We start from the raw sequence: 26168 nt of genomic DNA, 5'->3' as shown, positions 1-26168 counted from the left end.
TCCCAAAGTAGAAGTGTCAACCCTAGATTAACCCTTTGTTGTTGTTAGGTGCGAAGTCGTGTCCAACCTATCGTGACCCCATGGACAATGATCCTCCTTCCTGTCCTCTACCATTCCCTGGAGTCCATTTAAGTTTGCACCTACTGCTTCAATGACTCCATCCAGCCACCTCATTCTCTGTCGTCCCCTTCTTCTTTTGCCCTCAATCGCTCCCAGCATTAGGCTCTTCTCCAGGGAGTCCTTCCTTCTCATGAGGTGGCCAAAGTATTTGAGTTTCATCTTCAGGATCTGGCCTTCTAAGGAGCAGTCAGGGCTGATCTCCTCTAGGACTGACCGGTTTGTTCGCCTTGCAGTCCAAGGGATTCGCAAGAGTCTTCTCCAGCACCAGAGTTCAAAAGCCTCAATTCTTTCACGCTCGGCCTTCCTTATGGTCCAACTTTCGCAGCCATACATTGCAACTGGGAAGACCATAGCCTTGATTAGACGCACTTTTGTTGGCAGGGTGATGTCTCTGCTTTTTCGGATGCTGTCTAGATTTGCCATAGCTTTCCTCCCCAGGAGCAAGCGTCTTTTAATTTCTTTGCTGCAGTCCCCATCTGCAGTGATCTTGGAGCCCAGGAAAATAAAATCTGTCACTACCTCCATTTCTTCCCCATCTATTTGCCAGGAACTGAGAGGGCCGGATGCCATGAGCTTAGTTTTCTTTATCTGGCCCTATTCTCAACCCATGTCTTTTAAAAGACATTTTTCAAGTGTTCAAGAACACCAGGAGACCCGATAGTAAAAGGCCTAATGGTTATCTGTAATGATACTGAGGGAACTTTTAAAAAGTTAACTTGTCTTGTTCACACATTATTTCAGATATTTAATTGGCAGCCACAATTAGAATCGGTACTTCTGCTTCCCTGGAAGCTGCCCAATCTTAAACTCCAGTGGGAGGAAAAGAGGCAAAAATCTCTTTTCTCTCCTGGATGAAAAGCATCCCTGAGCTAAAGCAGATTTAGGAAATTGAAGTGTGGCCTAGTCCCTGGAGAACTGTTCTGGCATTCATTTGTTTCTCCGTGCCCTTTGAGAAAACCACTGGTGCAGGTAAGTATGTAATTAAGAGCTTCTTTAAAATGGAGATCCTTTGAACATGTCAGCCCGGCCGCAGCCTCACAAGAAATAATAACACGGCCAGAGTTTACACACCACCGTAGCCTATTGTGATTTGGTCTGTCCGCCAGCTCAGTTTTCCCGATCATTCCAGGTTTGGGTTACAGATTATCTGGCTTGTGTGTGTACCACACACGTGCAGCGAGGCCCATGTTTGCTCGGCTTTCAAGGCCGGGGAGCGCCTGTCATAGAAAACCGGGACCAAAACATTCTTGCCAAATAGGTGCCAATAACTGCAGTTGATTCTTGGCAGGCATTTCTGATGCCAGTCGACCAAATCTGCATACAATCTGAAGTGGGTATAGCCTTTCAGTGTTTCATTTCTTCTGACTAAAAACTGAATATTTCTCTTTTCATCAGGAGATGCCAATGCCAAGGATAAGGATTGCCAACTCTGGGTTGGGAAATATTTGGATATTTTGAGGGTTGAACCTTAGAAGGACATGGTTTGGGGAACTGGGAGACTTCAGTATAATGCTGTAGAGTCCACCTTCCAAAGCAGCCATTTTATCCAGGTGTATCTCTCACCTGGAAATTAGCTGTAATAGACAACATTTTCAGCCACCACCTAGAAGCTGGCCACCCAAGCTAAAAATACCAGAGGGGTTGTAGTTTGAATCTAGAGGTGCTTTTAAAACCAACAAACTTCAATTCTTCGTTGGTCTTAAAGGTGCCACTGGACTCAAACTTTGTCTTGTTGCTTCAGACCGTCACAACTACACACCTGAATATGTCTTTATTGAACTGTAAGCTTTCAGAGCCCACCTCAGCAGAGACACTTTTAGTACTAAAATCTGCAAACACACCAAAGAAAAGGGTTGTGAAATGGAACATGGAACCCGGTTGCAGCCTTATAGTATAAATGTATCTGGCTAATGAAGAAATGTCTCATGCATCTGATGAGGTGAACTCAGGAAAGCCTATGCTACAATAAATACCAGTGTGGCTTAGTGGCTAGGGTCCTGGGTTAGGAACTGGGGAGACCCAGGTTCGTGTCTCTTCTCTACCATGGAAACTCACTGGGTGACACTGAGCCAGTGACACACCTAAACCACCTCAAAGGGTTGTTGTGGCAGAAGAATGTAAGCCTTTTGGGGAGAAAGTCAGGATATAAATGAAGGAAAGGAATAAAATGCAAAGTGCCACTGGACTCCTGCGTTATCAATGCTAAACACAAATCCAAAAATGACGTTTCATTTTTTGAATTTATTCATTTTATTAATTTAGGACAGCTCTCAAGATACCTGCTACAGCAAAAACTTATTGTTTCCGTGGTTCATAATTTCAACAAGGCAGGTGGGAAGTCAAAAGGTTTCTTGGTCCGTTGCTGTGTTGAAAACCCCGGTATCCAGAAAACCCTCAGCTGTATTCTAAATTTTAAAAAACCAAGAAAAAGCGGCGTCGAAGGTCGCGCTTCTAACATCGGCAGGATCAAAGGCCAAGAGTTCCTTCCCTTAACGAGTTACGATTTTTTGGCTCCCACCCCTGCTTGAAACGCTTCCCAGGAAGACCTCGGGGCACATTCAAACGGAGCACAGTTTTCTCCGCCTCAGCCCGGTCCTTCTGCTCCGGGACGTGCGCGGGCAAGACGCCTTTTCCCCAACCCCGCCCCGCCCCCTCCCTTTCTCCCTATGCAAATACTCCATTGCAATTTCGCGCCACTGAGTTGGGTCCTTGCAGCGCCACAAAACGCTCCCGCGGGTTTCTCTCCGGATGGTTCCCCCCTGGCCGGGTTCTCCCACCCGCGGGACTTCAGGAATTTTTTTGGCCTCGCCCTCGCCCGACGGGCGCCCGGGTCAGGACCAAGCGGCGGCGGCGGCATAAACCGGGGGTCCGGCGCCGGTGCTTTGCGGACCGTCCAAGACCGCGGCGACTTTCGCGGGAAAAAAAGAAAGAGACCGCCCCGCCTCCCCGCCCCCGCGGAGTTGCGAGCTCCTTTGGCGCGAGTCCGGCGGCGTGGCGCGGCTCTCCTTGCGCTGTCCGAGCGAGAAGAAAAGCGGCGTCCCACCGAGGGCTGCAGGCGGCATGGATCCCCTGGGGCTGAAGGTAGGTCGCGGCTGCGAGCCCCACCCGCACACTTTCCTGGGACTGGGCCCCATGGAGGGGCCGGGGGCTCACTTCGGGGGAGTCTCGCTCGCTTGGGAAGGGAGCCCCCTCCCCACTCCCAGCCAAGGATTCGGCCGGGGGAGGCATGACCAGCCGCGACTCGGTGGTTTTCCTCCTCCGGCTGATCCGGAGCCGCTCCGGTGGAGTCGGAAGAGGCGCACTCTTCGGTAGAGAGCTGAGAAGCTTGGTTGGAAAGTGTGGGGAGGAGAAGGATCGGGAGGCGGGGGCGTAGTGAGGCTTCTCCCGGGGCCCCGCCACGCCTTCGAGGCAGCATGCTTGCTCAGGAGTAAGCCTCACCGCCTGGAGCCGCGCAGCTCGATCCCACGCGTGTTGCCCGAGAAGGAAGTCCCGGCGAGCGTGGTGGGACCTTCCTCCCAAGTAGACGCAGATTTCTGTGCCTCCCCTCCTCCTCCTACCACGCTTTTCCCTATAGCCCTCCGGGGACCGGGAGCGTCCTCTGCAAAAGCCTGAAATGGGTCGGCGGCGCTTGCCGCTTTCACGCGAGCCAGCTCTGGCCGGGGAGCGCCCCCCGCGCCTCCTCTGCGCCAAACTTTTGGACTCATCCCGCACCCTTTAATTCAGGGGCAGGCAAACGGTGGCCCTCCAGATGGCCATGGACTACAATTCCCATGAGCTCCTGCCAGCATTTGTGGGCCACGGACATCTGGAGGGCCACCGTTTGCCTGCCCCCGCTTTAATCCACGCACTCCCAGTGGTCTTTTCCCTATTCCGCGCAGGAAGATGCAGCCGCAAAAGTACGCGGGAAGTTAGTGACGCGAAGCGTGCTTTCGACCCCCTCCACCCGGCGAGCTCCGGCCTCGGAAAACCTGGGGGCAGACCCCCCTGGAGACTGGGGGTGTGCTGGGAGGGGGGGGTCCTTCTGCGACAACCACCTTTGCCCTAACCCCGAGAAGGCCAGCGCCATCCCCAAGCAGGCTTGCTGAGAAATTACCCCCCCCCCCCCGGCAACGTGGGCTTTCCTCCGCGGGCCAGGGCTGCCCAGCCGTCTTCCCACGTGTTTGGCTTTGTCCTCGCTTGGAGAGGCCGACGGCACTGCGGGGCGCGCCCTCTGGCCGTGCGCCGGTCTCCTGAGGAGCCAGAGGAGGCGGCTCCCTTCCCCCCCCCCCCCGACGGCAAAGGGCCAAGCGGAGGCTTTCCTTTCCTGCCCGCGCCCAGCCCTTGGCTCCCCTCCCGTCCCGTCCCACGCGTGAGGCGCTCCTGGCTGGCCTAGGCTCTGCGCGCCTTCGCCCTTCCCCTCCAAGAGTGGTGGGTGGGGCGGGGTCGCGTCGCTTGGGGGCTTTGCGCGACCCAGAAGGGCGGGATGCGGCGCCGCCTCTTGCCTCAGGGCCCTGCTCCCTCCCCTTTCCTGCTCAGGGGTCTGGATTTGGGTCTTCCTGCCCAGGTCTGCTTTGCTCTCTCGATGCGCCTCTTTGGAACTGTTGGGCAGGTCTCCAAGACACGGGATGAGTCGTGGGCTGTTTTGGAATCCACAGGTGGTTAGGAAGACTCTGGTCGTTTTTTTGCAGATACAAAGTATCGCTGCTAGTCCCCCAGGACAGGGGTCGTCAACCTGTGGCCCTCCAGATGTCCATGGACTACAGTTCCCATGAGCCCCTGCCCTACAGTTCCCATGAGCCCCTGCCTCAGTCAGAACTGAGTCTCCCCCCCCCCCCTTTAGCTCTTTTATCCTGGATGACTGGAGGCCAGGCTGGTTTATCCATATGGAATGTGCTGGGGCCCCACACAGTGCCTCTCTCCCCCCCCCATGGATCAAGGCCTTAGCCCAGGCTTTCTCAACCACGGTTTCGGAAACCCTGGGGTTTCTTGGGGGCCCTAGAAGGGTTTCCTGAATGGGTGTGAGGTAATTAATTTTAAATAAATATTTTTTAAAATTATTAATTGTGATGATGATGATATGACCATCTGTGGTCATGTTGTCCCACCTCCCTTCCCAAAGTGGCCAATGATGGGCCTGGAGGGGGTGGGAAGGGGAGGAGCCCTGAGTGGGCATGTCCACAGCTCTGCTTCCCAACCATATTCTGCATGATCCTGTCTCATCTGGGGCTTCTGGAAGCTTGAATGTTTAAGGCAGGGGTAGTCAAACTGCGGCCCTCCCGATGTCCATGGACTACAGTTCCCATGAGCCCCTGCCCTAGGAGATAGGCTGGTCAGAACTGAGTCTCCCCCCCCCCTTTAGCTCTTTTATCCTGGATGACTGGAGGCCAGGCTGGTTTATCCATATGGAATGTGCTGGGGCCCCACACAGTGCCTCTCTCCCCCCCCCCCCCATGGATCAAGGCCTTAGCCCAGGCTTTCTCAACCACGGTTTCGGAAACCCTGGGGTTTCTTGGGGGCCCTTGAAGGGTTTCCTGAATGGGTGTGAGGTAATTAATTTTAAATAAATATTTTTTAAAATTATTAATTGTGATGATGATGATATGACCATCTGTGGTCATGTTGTCCCACCTCCCTTCCCAAAGTGGCCAATGATGGGCCTGGAGGGGGTGGGAAGGGGAGGAGCCCTGAGTGGGCATGTCCACAGCTCTGCTTCCCAACCATATTCTGCATGATCCTGTCTCATCTGGGGCTTCTGGAAGCTTGAATGTTTAAGGCAGGGGTAGTCAAACTGCGGCCCTCCCGATGTCCATGGACTACAATTCCCAGGAGCCCCTGCCAGCGAATTCGCTGGCAGGGGCTCCTGGGAATTGTAGTCCATGGACATCGGGAGGGCTGCAGTTTGACTACCCCTGGTTTAAGGGTTTCTCAGTGGTAAAAAAAGTTGAGAAAGGCTGCTCTAGCCCTCCCCCCCCCCCATTTTCCTTTAAGGCCACCCAAGGTGACAGCCCTTTCCACTGGGGGGGGGCTTCTGCCCCCCAGTCTGGCAGCTCCCACCACATTTGTACTCCACTAGCGCCCCACAAATCCTTAAACTGACTGTGGTGCTATGGGCCCTGCAAATCCTTAAACCACTTCTCACTGTAGGTGGCAAATGGTAGGATTACTCAAGGGTAAAGGAATACTAGAGCAGACTTGGCTCCTTTTTTCAGACACTGCGTTTCAAACCTTTTCTCTTTTTGCTTGTGGAACAACTCGAAGCACCATAAAGTTGATACTGTTCTCTCCCCTTCCTCTGCCTCTTCCTGTACATACTTGCTCAGAAGTAAAACCAGATGAATTCCTTGGGGTTAATTCCCAGGTCTAGGGTTGCAACCCACATTCTCCCTGTGGCTAGATTGGAGCTTGTTTGGAATGCAGTGGTGGGACTAAGCTGTTTTGTGCCATTGTGGATCTTGTTTGTATACATTATTTTATAACCCATGCAGAGCAGCTAAGTATACTTAGCTTGCATACTTGCTCTTGCTGATGTGCTAGGAAAGTGTGTGTAACTACTGAGTAAGGATTGCAGGGCAGTCCGAGGTGACCTGAGTCCTGGCCTGGTGGTTCAGTTCTGCATTGCTAGCTGGAGCTTTGGAGAAATTGAGACCAGGCCGTAATGTGGCCCGGACGAACTACTCCCGAATGGCACTGATTATTGGTGTGGAATCATGAATTCTGTGCCTAACAGCAGGTTATCTAAATGCCTAGCTAAATGTGAGAACAAAATTTGAATACATTTCCTGTAGAAATGCACTGATGCTTAAAATATGTAATACCCAACTTTTGTGGCCAACACATGTTTTTGCCATCTTGTTGATGACTGTCCATCCTGCTCTCTGAACTAGAATAAAGCTCCCTTAATATGACTTCATTCAGTTCATGGCAGAGTGGTTATATGTTTGTCCTAGTTTGGCTAAATTTGTCCACCCCCCACCACAAAAAAAAACACAACCTATACAAGTTCAGCCAGTGGCTGTTTTGCAATTTAACAAGTTTTCAAAGTTATTTAAAACATTTATTAGCCACATTTATTAGCCACCTTTCACCCTCACAGGTGCCTCTAAGCACAATAAAAACATAAAAAAACCCAATTACGATTGACAATTTAAAACTTCCTGGAAGCAGAAGAACTGAAATGAATCAAATGCTACCATGAATAAAACCATCATTGGCTGGTTAATATTATTGTGGTTTTTAATTGGAATTTTATTGTATGGGAATTTTATCATGTAACCCGCCATGAGCCGGTGAGCCAAGAGTGGTGGGAAAAAAAATCGAATATATAAATAATAAAAATATATAAATATGAGACTACAATTTCTTCCATCTGAATTTAACATGTACTTCTACATCATCACTTCCATATAAAAGAAGAGATATCAGTATGTTTACTAAAATATTTGTATAAAGGTTGATTATCAGACTTAGAAGGATGTAGACTCATGCACATTTCTTTCCTCGATCCAGCGTCCTTTCTTGAAATGCTATGAGTCTTCTACCAGCTTCTCCTAGGCTGTATGAAGAATACAGGCCCTTCTAGAAGCTGCTTCCCCTAGTTAAACCAAGAAGGCTGGCAGGTTTTTTGAGGGTGATGCACACTACCTAGGAATTTTTTAAAACTTGAGAATGCTACCTCCGAAGGCACAAGTTTACTGGAGCGTGGAAGAAAAGATCTTGGTAGGATATTTGCAAGTGTAAATCCAGTAAAAGGCATGCAACACAGTGTTTTATCTGTATGGGTTCATTTAGGGCAGGGGTAGTCAAACTGCGGCCCTCCAGATGTCCATGGACTACGATTCCCAGAAGCCCCTGCCAGCATTTGCATTTGCTGGCAGGGGCTTCTGGGAATTGTAGTCCATGGACATCTGGAGGGCCGCAGTTTGACTACCCCTGGTTTAGGGTATGCCTCTGCGTTGGAATGCCGAATGATGTCCCTATTGGAAAGGTGTTTTTCCTCAAAGAAAATCAGGATGCAGAAGTAACTACTGAACTTCTGGTGCAAGTTGGCAATCTTGTTATTGTTGAGTTTGAGACGGGGGGGAGATTCAAGTTAGAAGACAGTGGGATTTGTCATGACAACATGCATTGCCTACATATTTGCCTTGACTAAAAATGGTGACAGATGAAAAAGAAACTAATAATGAGAGTAGGGGGTCTCCAGCCGTTTTTAACCTGTGGCCACCTTTTGGAATTCTGACACAGTGGGGTGGATGTCGCCACAAAATGGCTGCCACAGGAGGTGGAGCCATTCACAAAATGGCTGTCAAAGCTCAGTCACAGTCTCACAGTGAGTATCCTTGTGCTGTGGTGGCAGCCGCTGGCAAATTTTTTGACAATCTGCACAGCCAGTCTAAAACCTCGGGCCTTCCCACTTTCTAAAATTACTTGGCAGGGACTAGAAAAGGCGTCACTGAGGCCATGGTGCCCACGGGCATCCGTTTGGCAACCTGTGCAGTAGGGTGTTGCTGCAATCAAGTGTGAATTCCTGTGGCCTTACAAGTTGTCATATGGACTTGATGTTAAGCTACAAAGTGTTTGCAAAGTGAAGTATCCTATGCACAGAGGCATACCCTGTGGACATTTGTGCTATATTAGTTGCAAGACATCAGCTAGGAAAAAAATCTCAGTTAAACATGCATATTGCCTTACTGATACCTGTAAAACATGAGCTGTTCATGGATATTGCTTCACGAGAGAAACACTTTTTTGGATTCATAATTCTATCGAAAACATTTGCCAGAGATTTTGTTACAAGTACATTCTTACAGTTTCATCTCTTTTAAAAGAAAAACATTTGAAGTGCCAGCGGCATATTTCTGTTCAAGTTGATTCATACAAAACATAGGTTAATGTAAAAATAAGATAAGGTCTGCTGAAATGCAAGAGCAATTCAATGATGCAGCTAGTATGTCATTCCGTAATTAGCCAAGGCTGAAATGGGCATATGAAGTATAGACCGAATAGCTTTGAAATTGGCAAGAAAAGTAGTAGAATATTGATAGCAAAGATAACTGGATCTTTTTTAGTTTTCTAAGGCAGTGGTCCCCAACCTTTTTATCACCGGGGACCACTCAACGCTTGACAATTTTACTGAGGCACGGGGGGGGGGGGGATAGTTTACTCCTCTACTCTCAACCACTGCCCTAGCGCTCTCTGATCGCTATGGTAATGTTTAAACATCCCTTCAAAATAAGATACAGACACGCCACAACAATGAACATAAGGAACATTTTATTTTCATGGAAATTTTAACTCATGACAATGACAAATCAATGGGAACCCTGAGCTTGTTTCTCTGCAACGAGATAGTCCCATCTGGGAGTGATGGGAGACAATGACACCTGAAGTGTGTTGTAAAGGGCCGGGGGGGGGGGGGCAAGGCGTTCTTCGCGGCCCACCTCCAATTAGTTGACAGACCACATGTGGTCCGTGGCCCACAGGTTGGGGATCACTAATCTAAGGTATAAATTCATATTGCTGCTGATAGATGGGGGGATGGATGGACACATGCATGCACACATACACAAGTGCATTGTAATTACAAAAAGACAGCATTACGTTGCAAAATAGTGCAATCTTTGGTGCAATGGCATTGCATTAATTCTAAAACTAGCACGAGGGGGAGGCCCAACTCAGAGGTAGAGCATCTGCTTGGGATGCAGAAAGATACCCAGTTCAGTCTGCAGAAGCTCCAGCTAAAAATCTCTTGTGGTTTCCAAAAAGTGTGACAGACTAATTAAGACTAATACATGTTAAATAAATATCTGTTGTAATGCCTGCCTGCTGTTTAAGACAGAACACTTAACTGGATTTATTTGTGAATCTGGCACACGGTACGCGGAAGAAATTTCTAATAATGACCCTACTAAGCCGGTGTGTAGCAAACCTCAGTGCCTGGCATAATCAGGTTTGAGCCTCATCATTTATTCTGGTAAATAATCTTAGAATAGTAACTAATTGAACTGCCATCTTCATTTCACAGGGTGACCTTTCAAGAGACAAGAAATTCTCAGCAATCCGAAATACAAAATTGATCCCCATGGAAACCTCTTCATCCTCTGATGACAGTTGTGACAGTTTTGGCTCTGATAATTTTGCAAACACTGTAAGTAAAAAGTGCGCGGCTAAACAGAGTTGAATGGGCCGGGAGAGGAGGAGAGGGAGGGGAAATGCCCCAGACACGATTAAAATGCTTTGCTTACATTTCCATACAGCGGTTATGAATGTACAGTATGTACTGTAATTTCATTTCACTTTTTCCCTGGTGCTTCTAGGTAGTAATTGTTGGAGGTAGATTAGCCACTTATTCTACCCTTTTGAAATGTCGTCTAACCTAACATGCCTGATGATTTGCCATAACAGCTCTGAAACCAATTGTAACCCCCCCCCCCCGAACCATTTTTCTTTGTTACAAAAGCTATTCTCTTGTAGTGCACTTGTAAAATGTGATTTGCTCTTTGCACAGTTTATGGAAAATAGGTTCTCTTTTTTTAAAAAAGAGAGAGAGAGAAACACCTAGTGTACTTATTCTTTTTAAGAAACCGAAGTTCAAGCCAGATGTCATGGAAGAAATGGCGAAGATTTTTTACGAGCACTCGGACGATGAATCATTCTGCGGTTTTTCAGAAAGTGAGATCCAGGATGTGCTGGTGAGTTGCACGGTTTAACTGGCTAATTGCCTTCGCCCTGCGTGGGCACGTGGGTGCTGCAGTATGGCATTACTAGTTAATGTCATGCGGATAATCGAGCAAATAAAAGAAAGATGGCTCTGTTGAAGCAAGATGCCAGCATGGTGTCGTGGTTACAAAGTGGCGAGCTCTAATCTGGAGAACCGGGCTTGATCCCCCATTCCTCCACATGCAGCCAACTGGCTAGATTTGGGCTAGTCATACCTCTCTGAGAGCCGTTCTTGCAGAGCTCTCTCAGCCCCACCTACATCACAACATGTTTGATGTGGGGAGAGGAAGGGAAAACGTTTGTAAGCTGCTTTGAAACTCCTTTAGGTAATGAAAAACGGGGTATTAAAAGAGCAGCTCTTCAGTTCTCATGTGTAGCACAAATGACAAGTTGTAGCGCAAACTGCAATCTTGAACAGTCTTAATTATGGAAAATGTGCTGGGAGAGACCCAGTCATCTACAGAGTGGGTGGAGTTTTCTGTCTCCCCCCCCCTCCCCCCCACACCAGTAGCCCACTGTGCCTGGGGTGGGGTGCGTGGACAGCCGAGCCCCAGGGTCAGCATTGGGGGAGCAAAATGAGAGGGTCGGGTTGGCTAAAATAAAGGCCTCCTTTCCCAGACTCTTAAGTGTCATGACGTCTTCATAGCATACGTATAAGGTTTTGTATAAGGTTTTTCAATAGCTAACAGATTCTACACCCCAGAAGAAGTTCAAAGAGGGATATGATAAAACTGCAAGATGAGAATATAAAGCATTGCATTACAATATTTTCAAAACTAACCACCAGAGCCTTGATGGACAGGGAACTTCTTAAGACGCTTCTGAAATATGGGACAGCGAGGAAAACTACTAAGTTTTCAGTGGAAGAGGGTTCCAAAGCTTTGACAGCACAGTGGAGAAGACCGTGTTCCAGGTGTCTGGGAAATGAAACCCCAAGTGTGAGGCAACCTCAATAAAGTTAGGGATGTAGATTTGTGGAGGAATGCATCTCCCTGTGATGGGAGTGCGGAAACTACCCCCTCCCCCACAAAGGATGTGAATGAGGGTTGTGTGCTCCGGCCAATTTGGCGAGCACCGAAGCCCAAGGTGGCCAGCGGTGCAGAGGGGAGGGTGCCGGTGGCAGGCCAGCTGGTGCCCACACCGCCGCCTCTCCCCTCCGTGGGGCTTCAGTGCTCGCCGAAGTGCACCAGAGCGTGCAACCCTAATGTGAATTGGTATTTTTCTGGTGGATTAGCTTTGTCAGAGCAGGTCCTTATGCCTATTCAGGTGAGGATTTTCAGAGGGAGGCAGTTTAGACCAGGGAAATGGGTCAGGGAGCAAGTGCCACGTCTTTGATGTTTTCTTAAAAGAATGACGGTGGGATATCAGTGTATGGCTCTCCTGTCTCATGCCTAGTTTTAGATCGGGGTTTGCATTGCCGTGCAAAGCCGTGGATAAATTTAGAGACCCTTCAGTATTGCTATTTTGAAAGGCCGCCCTCCTTAAACTTGTCTTGGGCGTCTAGCTCGGCCCTGATCCATCAGTGGACATTAAAAACACCATAGGAAGCTTTGTTCAGAATGGTATATTGGGGTTGCAAACAGGTTACTTGAGCGAATATAGACTACTTGGCTGGCTGGCTGTCTAAGCAAAGCAGTGTAGAGCAAATTCATGCTGGTAGACAGTGAATTTAATGAGGCACCTTCCCTTCTAATCTGGCGAGCCAGTTTGATACCCTGTTCCTCCTCCACATGCAGCTAGCTGGGTGACCTTGGGCTTGTCACAGCCCTGATAGTGCTGTTCTGACCGAGCAGTCCTGTTAGAGCTCTCTCAGCCCCACCTACCTCACAGCGTGTCTGTTGTGGGGAGAGGAAGGGAAGGCGATCAGAAGCTGCTGTGAGATTTCTTTGTGCAGCGAAAAGCGGGGTATCAAACCCAACTCTTCTTCTTTGCTCTCTGGTTGAGTAACCCCAAGGTCTCTCTGCTTGGACCTAGTTTCTCTTGGAGTTTTGTTTTGCTCTGCCGATAACCTGTCCATGAGGACAAGTTGTAAGCAACTGCTGTGTCTTGATCTTCCGCAGAGGTCTTCCTTTCCCCTTAATGTTTCTCTTTTTGCACAGTTTTTAGGTCCTCTTTCCCCCTTTTATTCTCCCAAGTAAAAGCATGCACATCTGCCGCCACAGGTGTTTCCTCTTCCTTTCTGAGGCCCAGCGAGCTTTCCAACTGGCATTGAGCAGATGCAGCAAAAAAGTTCAAATAGGAACAGAGGTGGACGAGGTTCTTTATCAACAATTGTTAGAATGAGGATCCCCTAATGTGTCATTGTTGAGTTCTCCATGTGAGTTTGGTTGCCGGGCTGATGCTACATGGGTCAAAGCAGTTCTTTCTTTGGTTTTACTCAATAATATATATATATATATTGGCTTTGGACTTGAAAAAGGACAAAAATTGAACTCTGAAAAGATGGTGAGGAAACTTAAGAGTCAGACTTAAGGGGACAAAATTGAAAGGGTTCAGAAGAGTGAAACATGAGTGATCCAGGGCCTGGGGACTGAGCCCTATGAGGAAAGGCTGAGGGTCTTGGGAATGTCCAGCCTGGAGAAGAGGAGGTTGAGAGGGGACATGATCGATCTCAAGTATTTGAAAGGTTGTCACTTGGAGGAGGGCAGGGAATGGTTCCTGTTGGCAGAAGAGGAGAGGACCTGCAGTTATGGGTTTAAACTATGTGTAGAACAATAACAGCAAGATATCAGGGGGGAAATATTCACAGTAAGAGTAGTTCAGCAGTGGAAGCAGCTGCCTAAGGAGGTGGTGAGCTCCCCCTTCCTAGTGGTCTTTAAGCAGTGGCTGGACCGATACATTTCAAAGATGCTTTAGGCTGATCCTGCATTGAGCAGGGAGTTCGATTAGAATTCAGTGGTTCTCAAACTGGGGGTCGGGACTCCTATAGGGGTCAAAAGACCCTTTCACAGGGATCGCGGCAGGGCAAGCAGTTTGGCCGGGGGGGGGGTATCTACACAACAGCCTTATGGGGTAGATTGAGATAAAGCGTTCGTCTGTCTGGAGCAGAGGAGAAGAGTGAGATCAGCATGGTGGGACAAGAGGCAGAGCTGAACTGAGAAACCCAATTTATATACAGTCATGAACAATAGATCTTCATGACATTGGTCAGCTTTGGTTTAATTTCTGGGAAAGAACACTTCCATAATTTTATGGTTGGGGGTCACCACCACATGAGGAACTCTATTAAAGGGTCGCGGAATTAGGAAGGTTGAGAACCACTGGATTAGATGGTCTGTATGGCCCTTTCCAACTCTTGAGATTCTATGATTTAATTTTTAATAGCATTTCCTAGTGGGGTGTGTGTGTGTGTGTATGTTGTTGGACTGCTTCTATGAGTTCAGGCTCCTCAGGTAGCAGCTACAAGTCCTGTTTTTGCTTTGAATAGAAGCTGGAGACGGATTCTAAAGAAAACGATACGGACATGGAAAATAAATTCCCACACAAGAGACTGCGGGAGTGCTCTGTCCGTCTGATGAAAGTTGCAATTAAATTCCCACCTCCAAGGTCCAAGAGAGGGAAGAGCGAACGCGTGGCCACCAAGCCCGCATTGGACTTGGATTCGGATTCCGATGAAGAAAGAGGTTCCAAATTCTTGGAGAAAAGAGCTTTAAACATCAAGGAAAACAAGGCCATGGTAAGTGGGAATGAAATGTGTCTGGAGCATCTGAACTGAAGAAATGCTTTTGATTTCAGAATTCTACACGCCCATTGATAAGAGCTTGGTCATCTACGTTCTGCTCGACTCTTTTTCGTTCACTTAAAATGATTTCCCTCTACAATTAATGAAGTTTAGTCCCTGCACAGTTCATGTATTGTTGGCCCCATGAGTGGCTGCTGTGACAGTGGGCATCAAGGAGGGTTTGTGCGCTTCAGTGCGGTTCGGCCACCCCAGCGATCACCGAAGTGGCGCTTAGGTAGCCAGTGGCGGGGAGAGGAAGGGTGGCGGCGGCATGCCAGGTGGAGATCGCCAAGGTGGCCGAACCGCACTGAAGCGCACAACCCTAGCATCAAGTCTCCTGTTTTGGGTGGGGCAGATGGGTTGGGAGGAGGGACTAGCATCCTCCAGTGTTTTCCAGCTCAAAGGATTTTTTAGTGGAACGTTGGGGTCTACCCCAAAAAGCATTTCTGTTCTCTGTAGAGTCCCACAGCCGTAGGCCCTAGAAGTGTAAATTCTCCCAGTGTTTCACAGCATGATTTCTATTTTTTTTCCCTTTTGCAGCTTGCAAAGCTAATGGCAGACTTAAAAAACATGCCTGGGATTTTTGCCGGGGAAGCAGCACTGGCATCTCCCACTCAGGTAAGTGGGAATGACTTTCTTAGTTGTTGTTGGAGTGACTACGTTTTGACTGTACTCAGCTTGTTTAAATAAGAAAGGTACAAAGTCCAGTTCCTTGGGATGAAACGGTTGCCGACGTTGCGGTCGTCTCTTCATTTCCCTTTCTCAAAACTGTGAGCCGAAAGCACCCGGAAGTCTCCATATCTAAAACAAACAGATCAAAGTTCTGTTCAGCCGTGTGCCAGAAGAGCACTAAAAACATAGAATCATAGAGTTGGAAGGGGCCATACAGGCCATCTAGTCCAACCCCCTGCTCAAAGCAGGATCAGCCCTAAGCATCCTAAAGCATCCAAAAAAAGTGTGTATCCAACCTTTGCTTGAAGACTGCCAGTGAGATAAACAGAGATAAAGCTTTGAAGTTCAGAGATAAAACAGAGCTAAAGCTTTGAAGTTCAGATTTGTTGGTGTGTGTGTGTGTGTTCATATCCTGGTCTGGGATTTGGTCTTGCAATGAGTTGTCGTGGCTAAACCAGGTCAGTGGTACTCACTGTGTGGCTCCTTCTCAATTCTTATCATCCAGAAGAGCCACCTGACTCCACCCCTGTCTGCCCCTCCCAACCAGCACACACATACAATATTATAAAATATATAACGAAGCATGTAAGGTGGTTTCTTCCAACCACTGTTGAACCTCACTGCTCCTGTTCTCTCTCTGGTACGAAGCTTGCAGCTTAAGTCAGAACAAAATGGCCAAGTCTGTTCTGGCTCTTGTTGGGGAGGGAACAGGAAGGCAGAGAGGTAAGAAGAAGGTGCACTACACTGTTAGCTGGCTTGGAGCAGGCTTTGGCAGTTGGAGGGCTGAGCGCCCTTTACTTTCCTGTGTTGACATTTGGGTGTCCCTTGCAGGAGGCACAGAAATTCAGGCAAGAGCCAAACACAAGTCTCACTGGGCAATGATATTGCTTATCCTTCAGGCAAGAGTCAGCTCGGTGTAGTAGTTAAGAATCATAGAGTTGGAAGGGACTTCATGGGTCATCTAGTCCAACCTTTTGCACTATGCAGAGTGGCAGTATCTGATCTGGGGAACCGGGTTTGATTCCCCACTCCTCCACAGGCAGGCAGCTTGGTGACCTTGGGCCAGTCACCATTCTCTCAGAGCTCTGCCAGCCTCACCTGTTGTGGGGAGAGGAAGGGTCTTCTTAAGCCGCCTTGAGACTCCTTTGCATAATAAAAAGTGGAGTACAAAACCCCAGCTCTCCTGAAATACGAGGTGGGTGTCACATTGTAGAGCAATGCTCAGAAGAGGCAGTGAACATTGCTGGACTAGATTCCAATTATCTAAATTCTGTGGCAAGGCCTCCTTGTTCTAGCATCTTGGGTGAGTTAAGCTTTGAGGCAGAGAGGAGGAGAAAGAAGCAATAAAACAAAACCTCGGAGGCTTTTTGAGTTGAGCTAACTCTTTGTTCCTGCTTCATACTGAATCAGGCCGTTGGTCCATTAAAGTCGGGTTTTGTGCGCTCAGACTGGCAGGAGCCCTCCAGGGTCCCTGAGGGGGATCTTTTACCTCCTGTCTGACTCTTAATTGGAGGAGTTGAGGATCAGACCAGAAACCTTCTGCTTGCAATGCAGATGCTCTGCCATTTGTAGCTTTCCTCTTTGCTTATTCTTTCACCACAGTTACCATAGTTACTGTCGCAAAACCTTTGTGTATTAATCACACCGTAACTATCCAGCATAGTTTATTCGTGCCGTACCTCCAAATAGCTTAGGGTAGCATAATAAATCTACCCAAACGGGATTTTCATGAGAAGACAACTGCTAAAGGTGTTTGTGTTTAGGATTAGAGTTTGAGCTCGCCATGAATTGGGTGCATTTCTGATAACAGCATATAGGAAACTTAACTACGGTTTGACAAACCGTGGTTAAAGCCATTACTCTTCTTTCAAAAGCAGCAAGTCCGTGGAAATGGGAGAGTTAAGTGGAGGGAAACTGTGTGTGTAAGCGACCATAAACCACGGTTTACCTGAGCAGTTGGAAGCTCAAACCGCGGTTTGGGTTCTAAGCAAGGTGGTACAGAGCATATCTTTGCAGGATGGCTAAACTGAGCCTTGGCTGAATGAAGCTGATGGTTATAGTTCCATATCATAGCACAGAATACTTAGACTGTTTTTGTTCCTCACTCTAGAAACCACAGAGATCTCCGAGGAGATCCTTTCCAAGAAGTGCTTTAAGAAGAAATCCAGAAAGACGTTCTAGGCCCCACACAAGATCCAGATCTTTGATCGAAGGTCCTCCAAGTCCTGTATCAGTGAAGGAGGAGGAGGAAGAGGATCCTTTTGCCTTAGTGAGGAGAAAAATACCAGATGACTTCTCAGAGGTTAGAATTACTAATGTATTTTTGATTTAAAGTCTTTTGGGGAACATGATAAAAGTAGCCGAGGCAACTCAAATGCAGTTCGCATTAAGAATAAACTTTTGTATTTAATCACGATTGAAAACCATCGTGGAATTCATATAAGGCAAATGGATTTTCTCTGGGCCAAACTGGAGGCATCCGAAAGTTGGATCCTTCCTAAGCACAAAGAGATTTTAAAACGGGATTAAGATAGTTTTAAAAACGTCACAAAGGCCCAGTCCCAGTTGGGCTCACAGCATGGGGAGCCGAAATGCTCCTCCCCCATGCACCTTTTCAGGTACAGACATGGCTGCATGCACACAACCCACCTGCTGACATTGCAGCACTTGAAAAGAGATTGTGGGGGGCGGACAGGGGCAAAAGTGTCTTCTGCACTGTGGGCCCATTTAGGATTTGGCCCTCGTGTCTCACCTGTGGGTGTTGTCACATCGAGCTTGGCCCTAAACCTTTGGGGAATACGAGATGATGGCCAATGGTGGTTCACAAGTGGTTTAAATGGAGTGAGATAGTGAATCAATGAATAACAGAGTTGGAAGGGACCTCTTGGGTCATCTAGTCCAACCCCCTGCACTATGCAGGACGCTCACAAACCCTATCGCTCATCCACTGTAACCTGCCACCACCTTAAGGCTTCACAGAATCAGCCTCTCCGTCAGATGGCTATCCAGCCTCTGTTTAAAAATCTCCAAAGATGGAGAACCCACCACCTCCCGAGGAAGCCTGTTCCACTGAGGAACCACTCTAACTGTCAGGAACTTCTTCCGGATGTTTAGACAGAATTTCTTTTGAACTAATTTCATCCTATTCATTCTGGTCTGTCCCTCTGGGGCAAGAGAGAACAACTCTGCTCCATCCTCTATATTAGCGATCCCCAACCTGTGGGCTGTGGACCACATGTGGTCCTTCGACTAATTGGAGGTGGGCCCCGAAGGACGCCTTCTCCCCCGCCCCCCAGCCCTTTACTTCATCCCCCCCGGCCCTTTACAACACACTTCGGGTGTCATTGTCTCCCATCATTCCCAGATGAGACTTTCTCGTTGCAGAGAAACAAGCTGAGGGTTTCCATTGATATGTCATTGTCCTTATGTTCATTGTTGTGGCGTGTCTGTATCTTATTTTGAAGGGATGTTTAAACATTACATAGCGATCAGAGAGCGTTAGGGCAGTGGTTGAGAGTAGAGGAGTAAACTACCCCCTTCCCCCCACCAGGCCTCAGTAAAAGGTGTTGAGTGGTCCCTAGTGATAAAAAGGTTGGGGACCACTGCTCTACATGGCACCCTTTAAAATACTTGAAGATGGTTATCAGATCCCCTCTCAGTCGTCTCCAGGCTCATAAGCAACGGGGTCGACACACGTCTGTGACTTCCATTGGTCTGTGCAGTAAAAATGGAAGCATAAACCAGAAGGAGCTTTTCTGGTGTCCACATGTGGTTGTGTTGATTCTGGCCGTGGGGGGGGGGTTGCTTTTAATGTGTGGGGCTCAAACCTGAAGATACTTTTGGTAAGAAACTGGACAGCATTATTCCCTGTGTGAGCCAGCCTCCTAGTATATATGTGCATACGTGACCTCAATCCAAAAGTATTTTGTGCCATTTTGGTTTCCCTGCTGCTTCCAGGATGAAATGGACATGCCCAGGAGACGGCGTTCTAGCGCTATGACGCTCCCTCATATTATCCGCCCAGTGGAAGAAATAACTGAGGGAGAGCTGGATAATATCTGTGAGACAGCCCGCGATAAGGTGTACAACCGGGTGACGGTAAGAATTTTTGCATCCTATTGTGGAAGCGCTGCTATATTTATTTTTATCCAGTTCACTGCTCTTAGCTCTTTGGGGTGATTTTTGGACAAACCCAACATTCCAAAAGTTTACGCTGTTTGCTTGAACTTATTTAAGGTTCTCTTGATCCAGGGATAAGGGAGTTTTCCTAGCCATAGAGCAGTAAAGCAACCTCCATGAAACGCACGGAGCCTGAAGGACCATTTATATTATAAAAACCACTAAGAAAAGAACGTTGAAAATGGGCTATTGGGGGAAAAAATGTGTTTATCCGGAACCCGTTTTGGTTTATGTTTGTACACTATAGATATGAAGGCAGTATCTACATAATATAAATCTGAATAATTATAAACAAAAAAGATTACATTTTTGTACTAGCCAATTGGTTGGATTTTTCTAGTTTGGACTTTCCTTGTTCTAGAGCTGGCAGCCTTCTTACGGGAGAAAGGACGAGACAGAAAGTTACTGCCAACTTTAAACTCACTAATCAGGGCTAGCAGACTCTTTGAACTTCTTGGAGTTGTCCATAGCCGGGCGTTCGTGAAAAGTGGAGCCCTTTGCTTTTGGAGCGTTCCGTTGCATTTGAGGATGGTCACCAAGAGTGCCGAAGTGAAATGTTCTGTCTAATTCATACTATTTTATTATTGAAATGAAATGTTTTAAATCTTCTTTTAAAACCCTCTTTTTATATTGTAATGGCCTTTGGCTACATGCAATGAAATCTGACTTGTCTCATTAACCGAAGCTTATTTTACCTCCATGCCCGGAGAAGATTTAGTGTGAATTCCTGCACACTTAAGCCTCTGTCGAAGCGGCAACACTGTTCCCTCAAGGCTTGTTGGCAGCCAACAGCCAGCCAGTTGAGACTGGAAACTGGAGCCTGCCTGCCTTGAATCTTCTCCCTCTCTGCTTCCAAGGGGTCTGGTCGGTGACGGGAGCCCTTTAAATGCAAGCCTGTTCCCTCTGCATCCTCTAATAAAATAGTCCTCAGTAAAAACTTTTTCGGCCTATCAGTGCTACTGTTCCTGGGATTAAAGCACTCCTACCTTGTCACCCTCAATTCTCATCAAAGAATTGAGGCTTTTGAACTCTGGTGCTGGAGAAGACTCTTGCGAGTCCCTTGGACTGCAAGGCGAACAAACTGGTCAGTCCTAGAGGAGATCAGCCCTGACTGCTCCTTAGAAGGCCAGATCCTGAAGATGAAACTCAAATACTTTGGCCACCTCATGAGAAGGAATGACTCCCTGGAGAAGAGCCTAATGCTGGGAGCTATTGAGGGCAAAAAAAGAAGGGGGCGACAGAGAATGAGGTGGCTGGATGGAGTCACTGAAGCAGTCGGTGTGAGCTTAAATAGACTCCGGGGAATGGTAGAGGACAGGAAGGCCTGGAGGATCATTGTCCATGGGGTCGCGATGGGTTGGACACAACTTTGCAACTAACAACCTTGTCATTAGCTGTCAAAATGCAAGACCACTCTGTGTTTCCAAAGGACTTTGTTTGGGAGTCTCCTTGAGCCGTACAAAAGTGGCCACTGGGCAGATGGCTGGATTATAGCACCTCCAATGACTTCCAGACCTGATTTGTATTGCTTTGTCCCTCTCTACCTTCCCCCCCCCCAGGGTTCCACCTGTCATCAGTGTCGCCAGAAAACGATAGACACCAAGACGAACTGTCGTAACCCTGACTGCTTAGGAGTGCGTGGCCAGTTCTGTGGGCCTTGCCTCCGCAACCGTTACGGGGAAGAAGTCAGGACTGCTTTGCTGGATCCGGTAAGGGCTCTGTTTTGGTGCCCGGTCGCTTTTAAGGGTAAACTGTCTTCCCAGTCTTGTTTTGAATTTAAGAGGAGTGCATTTGAACTTCATGCTCCTGGGGCACAGATTTCCTCTTTGAACCACGGTGTGAATGATTGCAGAGATGGGTTGTGAATGCATTCTGCTTTCCTTTTTTGCTTTTTAGAACTGGTACTGCCCTCCTTGCCGTGGAATCTGCAACTGTAGCTTCTGCAGGCAGCGGGAAGGGCGGTGTGCCACTGGTGTGCTGGTGTACTTGGCCAAGTACCACGGATATGACAACGTTCATGCTTACTTGAAAAGGTACGTTTTTTTAATGCAGGGCTTCTCCCTCTTCTATCCATTTCTGTGCCTTGTAGGATTCGTAAATTTGGAGCTCAATTTGCCTAAAATTACCTCTAGCAGAAAGATATCCGACTGTAGAAGTGGAGCTACCCCTAGCCCTGTCCCGTATGCCCCTGAAATGCAGCTCCCAGGGCAGCCTTTCTCAATTTTTTTACCATTGAGAAACCCCTGAAAAATTCGTTAGGCTTTGAGAAACCCCAGAAGTGGCACAATCATGCAAAATGTGGTTGGGTAGTATAGCTGTGTACTTGCCCACTTGGGGCCTGTCCCCTTCCCACCCCCTGTAGACTCATCACTGGCCATTTGGGGGGGGGGGGCAGACATGTCAACATGGCGACATATGGTCAGTTCACCTGCTAAATGTTTAACAAATTAAAAAATATATCAAAAAATCAGTTAACTCCCACCCATTCAGGAAACCCTTCCAGGGCCATCAAGAAACCCCAGGGTGTCATGAAACCCTTGTTGAGAAAGCCTGTCTCGGGGTGAGCCCCAGGAATTTTCAGGGGCAGAGGTCTGCTAAAGGAAGGAGGGAATTATTTTCTGTATTTTCTGTTCTATGCCATGGAGCAAAAACCGGAGGCTGTTAGAAAGAGCGAGTTCTTCCCAATTCTCTCCAGTTAAAGGCCCCCTTGGGGACAAGGGGATCTGCCTGAGACCATCCTTTTTTTTTTTTTTTTAACAATTCCTTGTATTGGGTTATTGGCAGTCTTATAAATTTAGTTCTGTGCCTGACTAATTTATTAATTTTTATTTGCAGCCTGAAACAAGAACTTGAAATGCAAGACTGAAGCTCCAGCCCTGCTAAGCAGTTGCACTGATGCTAAGCATGTTAATTGTCGATTTGAATGAGGTTTTAATTCCTGGGCTTCTTACGCCCTTTGACTTATTTTTTTAAGAGCCACCAGAGCATCTCTGTCATCTGCCTGAAATTTCCTGCTGCAGAGTTTACCTTAGGCTGATGTTTACAAACGTTCCTGCTTCCAGTGTTCCTTTGCAGTCCCTTATTTCCTCCCCCCCCTTTAGTTGTACTGAACAGCATCTGCTTGTGCAGTTGTCACCTGCAGGATATTTAGCAGCAATCCAAGTAGATACTTCTTAGTTCTTAAGGCTCTTTAAAAATGTTAGCAGCTCGTATGGTTTAATTTGCCGGTCCTGGGAAATGGTATAAGCTCTGATAACCGAATTGCTTGCAACAAGCAGCGTCAAACATAGACGCTTCGTAAAAATTGACGGATGGGTCGGTGGCTTGAATCAGTTTAAATCCAGAGCTATCAAATGTGGCTTAGTACAGGGGTAGTCAACCTGTGGTCCTCCAGATGACCATGGACTACAATTCCCAGGAGCCCCTGCCAGCGTCTGCTGGCAGGGGCTCCTGGGAATTGTAGTCCATGGACATCTGGAGGACCACAGGTTGACTACCCCTGGCTTAGTACATGCTGGTGTTTTGGTTTTGCTTTTTTGCTTTGTATGGGAGCGTGTGTCATTTTCTTTTTCTTTTGTTAATAGTTTTTATGCAGTATTTAGAGGGGCAGGCAACTAAGGAGTGCCTGGTTGAGTGAGTCAGTCTTGCTCTTCAAAACGCTACCATTGCATCTCAAGAGGCCAGAAGACCAAGATGCATGAAAGTGCTTTAGGCTGGCCTATGCTGTGGCTGTGCATCCAAGTCCTATGTACAGGAGACATGGCCGTTGTGCTTTTCTCCTGCATCCCCTCCTGTTTGCGTGCAGCCCGTGAATGCAAAACCTAGTATACATAGATGACATGCAATAGTCTAATGATGTCCACAGGAATTATACAGGGTATGCGTGTGAACTAGGTTTGTGTGCTTTGGCCACTTCAGCGGCTGTTGAAGCCCGAATCGGCCAGCACTGTGGCAGGGGGCAGCACCAGTGGTGGCGTGCGACCTGGTGCCCACATGCATGTGCAGAGCTCTGCACCTGCGTGTGTGCACCAACTGGTGCTCCCTTCCCTGCCACGGCGCTGGGTGCTTCGGGCTTGAACGGCCGCAGAAGCAGCTGAAGCGCAGAAGCCTCGACTCTACAGAATAACCTATTTGTGAGGGGCTGTAGGAGCCAGAAACTAGCTCTTGCACATGGGCCATGCAGTCCAGGAGCCTTTGGTGGCAACGAGATGAACACTGAGCTACAGAAATAAACCAGGCTGACGATAGGAAAGGCTGTCGACTATCTACACTGGAGTCTAAAAAAGAGAGCTCAGGCAAGCGGTAATATTCCAAAGGGCAATATTTGCTCAGAGATGAAGCAGTAGAGTGTTCCGCTGGCTTGCCCTTCCTTGCATTCAATCGTGCCGTTTCTCTTGGAGCAAGATTCCAGTTGACTCGAAATGCTGTAGGACTTCACAATGTGGTGCGAGAATTACAGCAACACTAGTTTTCAGTTAATACAGGGCGTGGGGCCTGAAAGATGCTGACAGGTGACCATGAATTTCTAAGTCTTTAGGGTGGTTGTGAACCCGTAGAATGAGAGAAAGGGACTTCTTTAGACAGGGCGATGTCTTTCTGTGGTTTTTGTGGTATGCAACATCCTCTTAAAGTTCAGCGCATCGTATTATAAGGCAGGTTCCATTGCTCAGAGTGGGGGAATAGGGTTTGCTTTCCCGTCGTACATTTGAACACGTTTTCATAGCCATTTTGTTCTGTCCGCAGATTATGTTGGGATTGGGATGGAGACCTACTACTCAGATGTGTCCTGTTTTTTTTTTAACAGTTCTAGGTGGTCTTTGGTCCTACATGAAATGCCTAGCTCAGCATCCAGATTTTGCAGATTTTTTTTAAAGCACTGCAACAAATACTAATATGTTGAAGTAGTAGGGTCTTAAGGCTGTGTAAATGGATGCTAACATCTAGGAAGCTCTTATGTACAAAGTTTAATTTTGATAATTAAAAAAAATACCCATTGCTTAGAAATTGTTGTCGTGGTATGTATTCTAGCATACATGGTGTATGTGTATGGGGAGATTTCCATGGTCGGGTGGGGGTGTTGACTTCCACTAAATTCTCGCTTTGTGGTCATTCTATGGGAGAAGTCTCCTGCACCCCCCCCCCCCCCCAGGAATAGCACACTCGTTCTTTGCCACATGTGGGCATATACAAGTTCTCCCATCTGTCGCAGTAGAGGACATCAGTGGCGCATACAGAAGAAAAAACACATGTCTCGTTTCAGGAGTAGTTTCAGGATTTGTGGGACCTGCAGCACCAGAGCAAGTTTAAGGATTTGTGGGGCCCTACAGCCCTGTCTGCTCCTTAGAAGGCCAGATCCTGAAGATGAAGCTCAAATACTTTGGCCACCTCATGAGAAGGAAGGACTCCCTGGAGAAGAGCCTAATGCTGGGAGCAATTGAGGGCAAAAGAAGAAGGGGACGACAGAGCATGAGGTGGCTGGATGGAGTCACTGAAGCAGTCGGTGCAAACTTAAATGGACTCTGGGGAATGGTAGAGGACAGGAAGGCCTGGAGGATCATTGTTCATGGGGTCGCGATGGGTCAGACACGACTTCGCACCTAACAACTACAAGCAGAGTACAGTTGTGATAGGAGCAGCCAGACTGGCGGCAGAGGGACCCCCCTCAGTGGAAAGGGGTGTCACTTTGTGTGTCCTTATAAAGGGAAAAGTGGGGAGGAGAGGGGCTACAGCTCTGATCTGTACTGTGCAGGGCCCCTGGAAACACAGGGCCCGTAGCACACCCTACATGGATAAACTAGCCTTGCCTCAATTCCTTCATTTGATACACACAAATAAGATGTACTCACAATTGAGTTAATTTTTGAATTAGTTTGGGGCAAAATAAAAAGCAATCTGCCTTTATTGTATGTTTACTATAGGTGCTTAGCTACCAGAAGCTGGTAAGTTAAAATTAATTTTTTTTGATCTACCTAAATCTTAAACATTTTAAGTTTAAAAACAGCACTGAGAACAGTAAAGAACCCTGACGCGTGCTTAATGGGTTTAAGTGTGTAGTATAATTAAAGTAAAATTGGAAACAATTAAGCTTTTTTCAAAACAAATCTTGAAACATCTATAAATAGCCACAGAATCCACAGGTATATGTAAAGCATACTGAGTCAGGCCTAGGAAGTTCTAGTGTATTCTTAAATCTGTGATCACACAGTCCTCATGGTGGTGTCCACAATTTGAGGTGGGAGGAGGGCAGGCAGGGGAAGAACACCTAGCTAATGATAAAGACTTGGATCCACGGGAACTTTATGGGCTGTTGCAGGAATGGGGGAGAAAAGTCTTAGTCTTTTCTGCAAATGTTTCTTGTCTGTCTTTGGGGGTAACATTCATAGAAATAAGAATCCCAAATTAGCACCAAAGATTTGAAGCAGACTTCAGCTGTATGGCCTTGAATATTCAAGCAAGCACAATAGGAATAGTTTCTTCCATGGCTCAGTCATAGAACAAGTACTTCGCATGCAGAAGGTCCCAGGTTCAATTCCCAGCATCTCCAGTTAAAAAGACTAAATAGTAAGGCATGTGAAAAACCATAAATCCCATGGCTACTTCAGGAATCCGGACAACTATGCAAAAATTGCCTTATTTATTTAATTTATATCCCGCCCCTCACTTGGGATCTCAGGTTAGCTGGTTAAAATACAGCTTGAATTACATTCAAACAGTAAAACATAATATAAAAACTGACTCAATAAAACTAGGATTTATACTTCCACCACCACTGCTCATCAGA

The 26168-nt window shown here is 47.4% G+C and overlaps 1 protein-coding gene across 2 annotated transcripts; it reads left to right on the top strand.

Moving 5' to 3' along the window:
* The first annotated feature begins 2822 nt into the window (after window positions 1–2822).
* On the top strand, window positions 2823–24391 carry CDCA7 (cell division cycle associated 7). 2 transcript variants are annotated; one of them, XR_013228025.1, is made up of 11 exons: window positions 2823–3201; window positions 10121–10243; window positions 10677–10787; window positions 14243–14491; window positions 15077–15154; window positions 17319–17510; window positions 19166–19306; window positions 20947–21096; window positions 21284–21420; window positions 22223–22742; window positions 22876–24391. XR_013228025.1 is itself a non-coding variant. In XM_077319693.1 (10 exons), exons 1-10 carry the CDS (start codon window positions 3181–3183, stop codon window positions 22251–22253), a joined length of 1233 nt encoding a protein of 410 aa, XP_077175808.1. In that variant the 5' UTR covers window positions 2823–3180; the 3' UTR covers window positions 22254–24391. The 2 variants fall into 2 exon arrangements, 1 of the variants encoding a protein (XP_077175808.1); XM_077319693.1 differs by having other exon boundaries at window positions 22223–24391.
* The last annotated feature ends 1777 nt before the right edge of the window (window positions 24392–26168 follow it).

The sequence above is a fragment of the Paroedura picta genome, chromosome 2, assembly GCF_049243985.1.
Source record: "Paroedura picta isolate Pp20150507F chromosome 2, Ppicta_v3.0, whole genome shotgun sequence".
NCBI classification, from domain to species: domain Eukaryota; kingdom Metazoa; phylum Chordata; class Lepidosauria; order Squamata; family Gekkonidae; genus Paroedura; species Paroedura picta.
The sequence above is the reverse complement of the archived record's forward strand: the minus strand, read 5'-3'. Positions and strand labels throughout refer to the sequence as shown.

What these genes read in the sequence shown, in the direction of transcription:
- CDCA7 (XM_077319693.1), top strand. Translation starts at nt 3,181, where the DNA reads ATGGATCCCCTGGGGCTGAAG. An exon ending in AGGTGTACAACCGGGTGACG is followed by an intron (nt 19,307 to 20,946) that starts GTAAGAATTTTT and finishes CCCCCCCCCCAG; the next exon opens with GGTTCCACCTGTCATCAGTG. An exon ending in GTTCATGCTTACTTGAAAAG is followed by an intron (nt 21,421 to 22,222) that starts GTACGTTTTTTT and finishes TTTTATTTGCAG; the next exon opens with CCTGAAACAAGAACTTGAAA.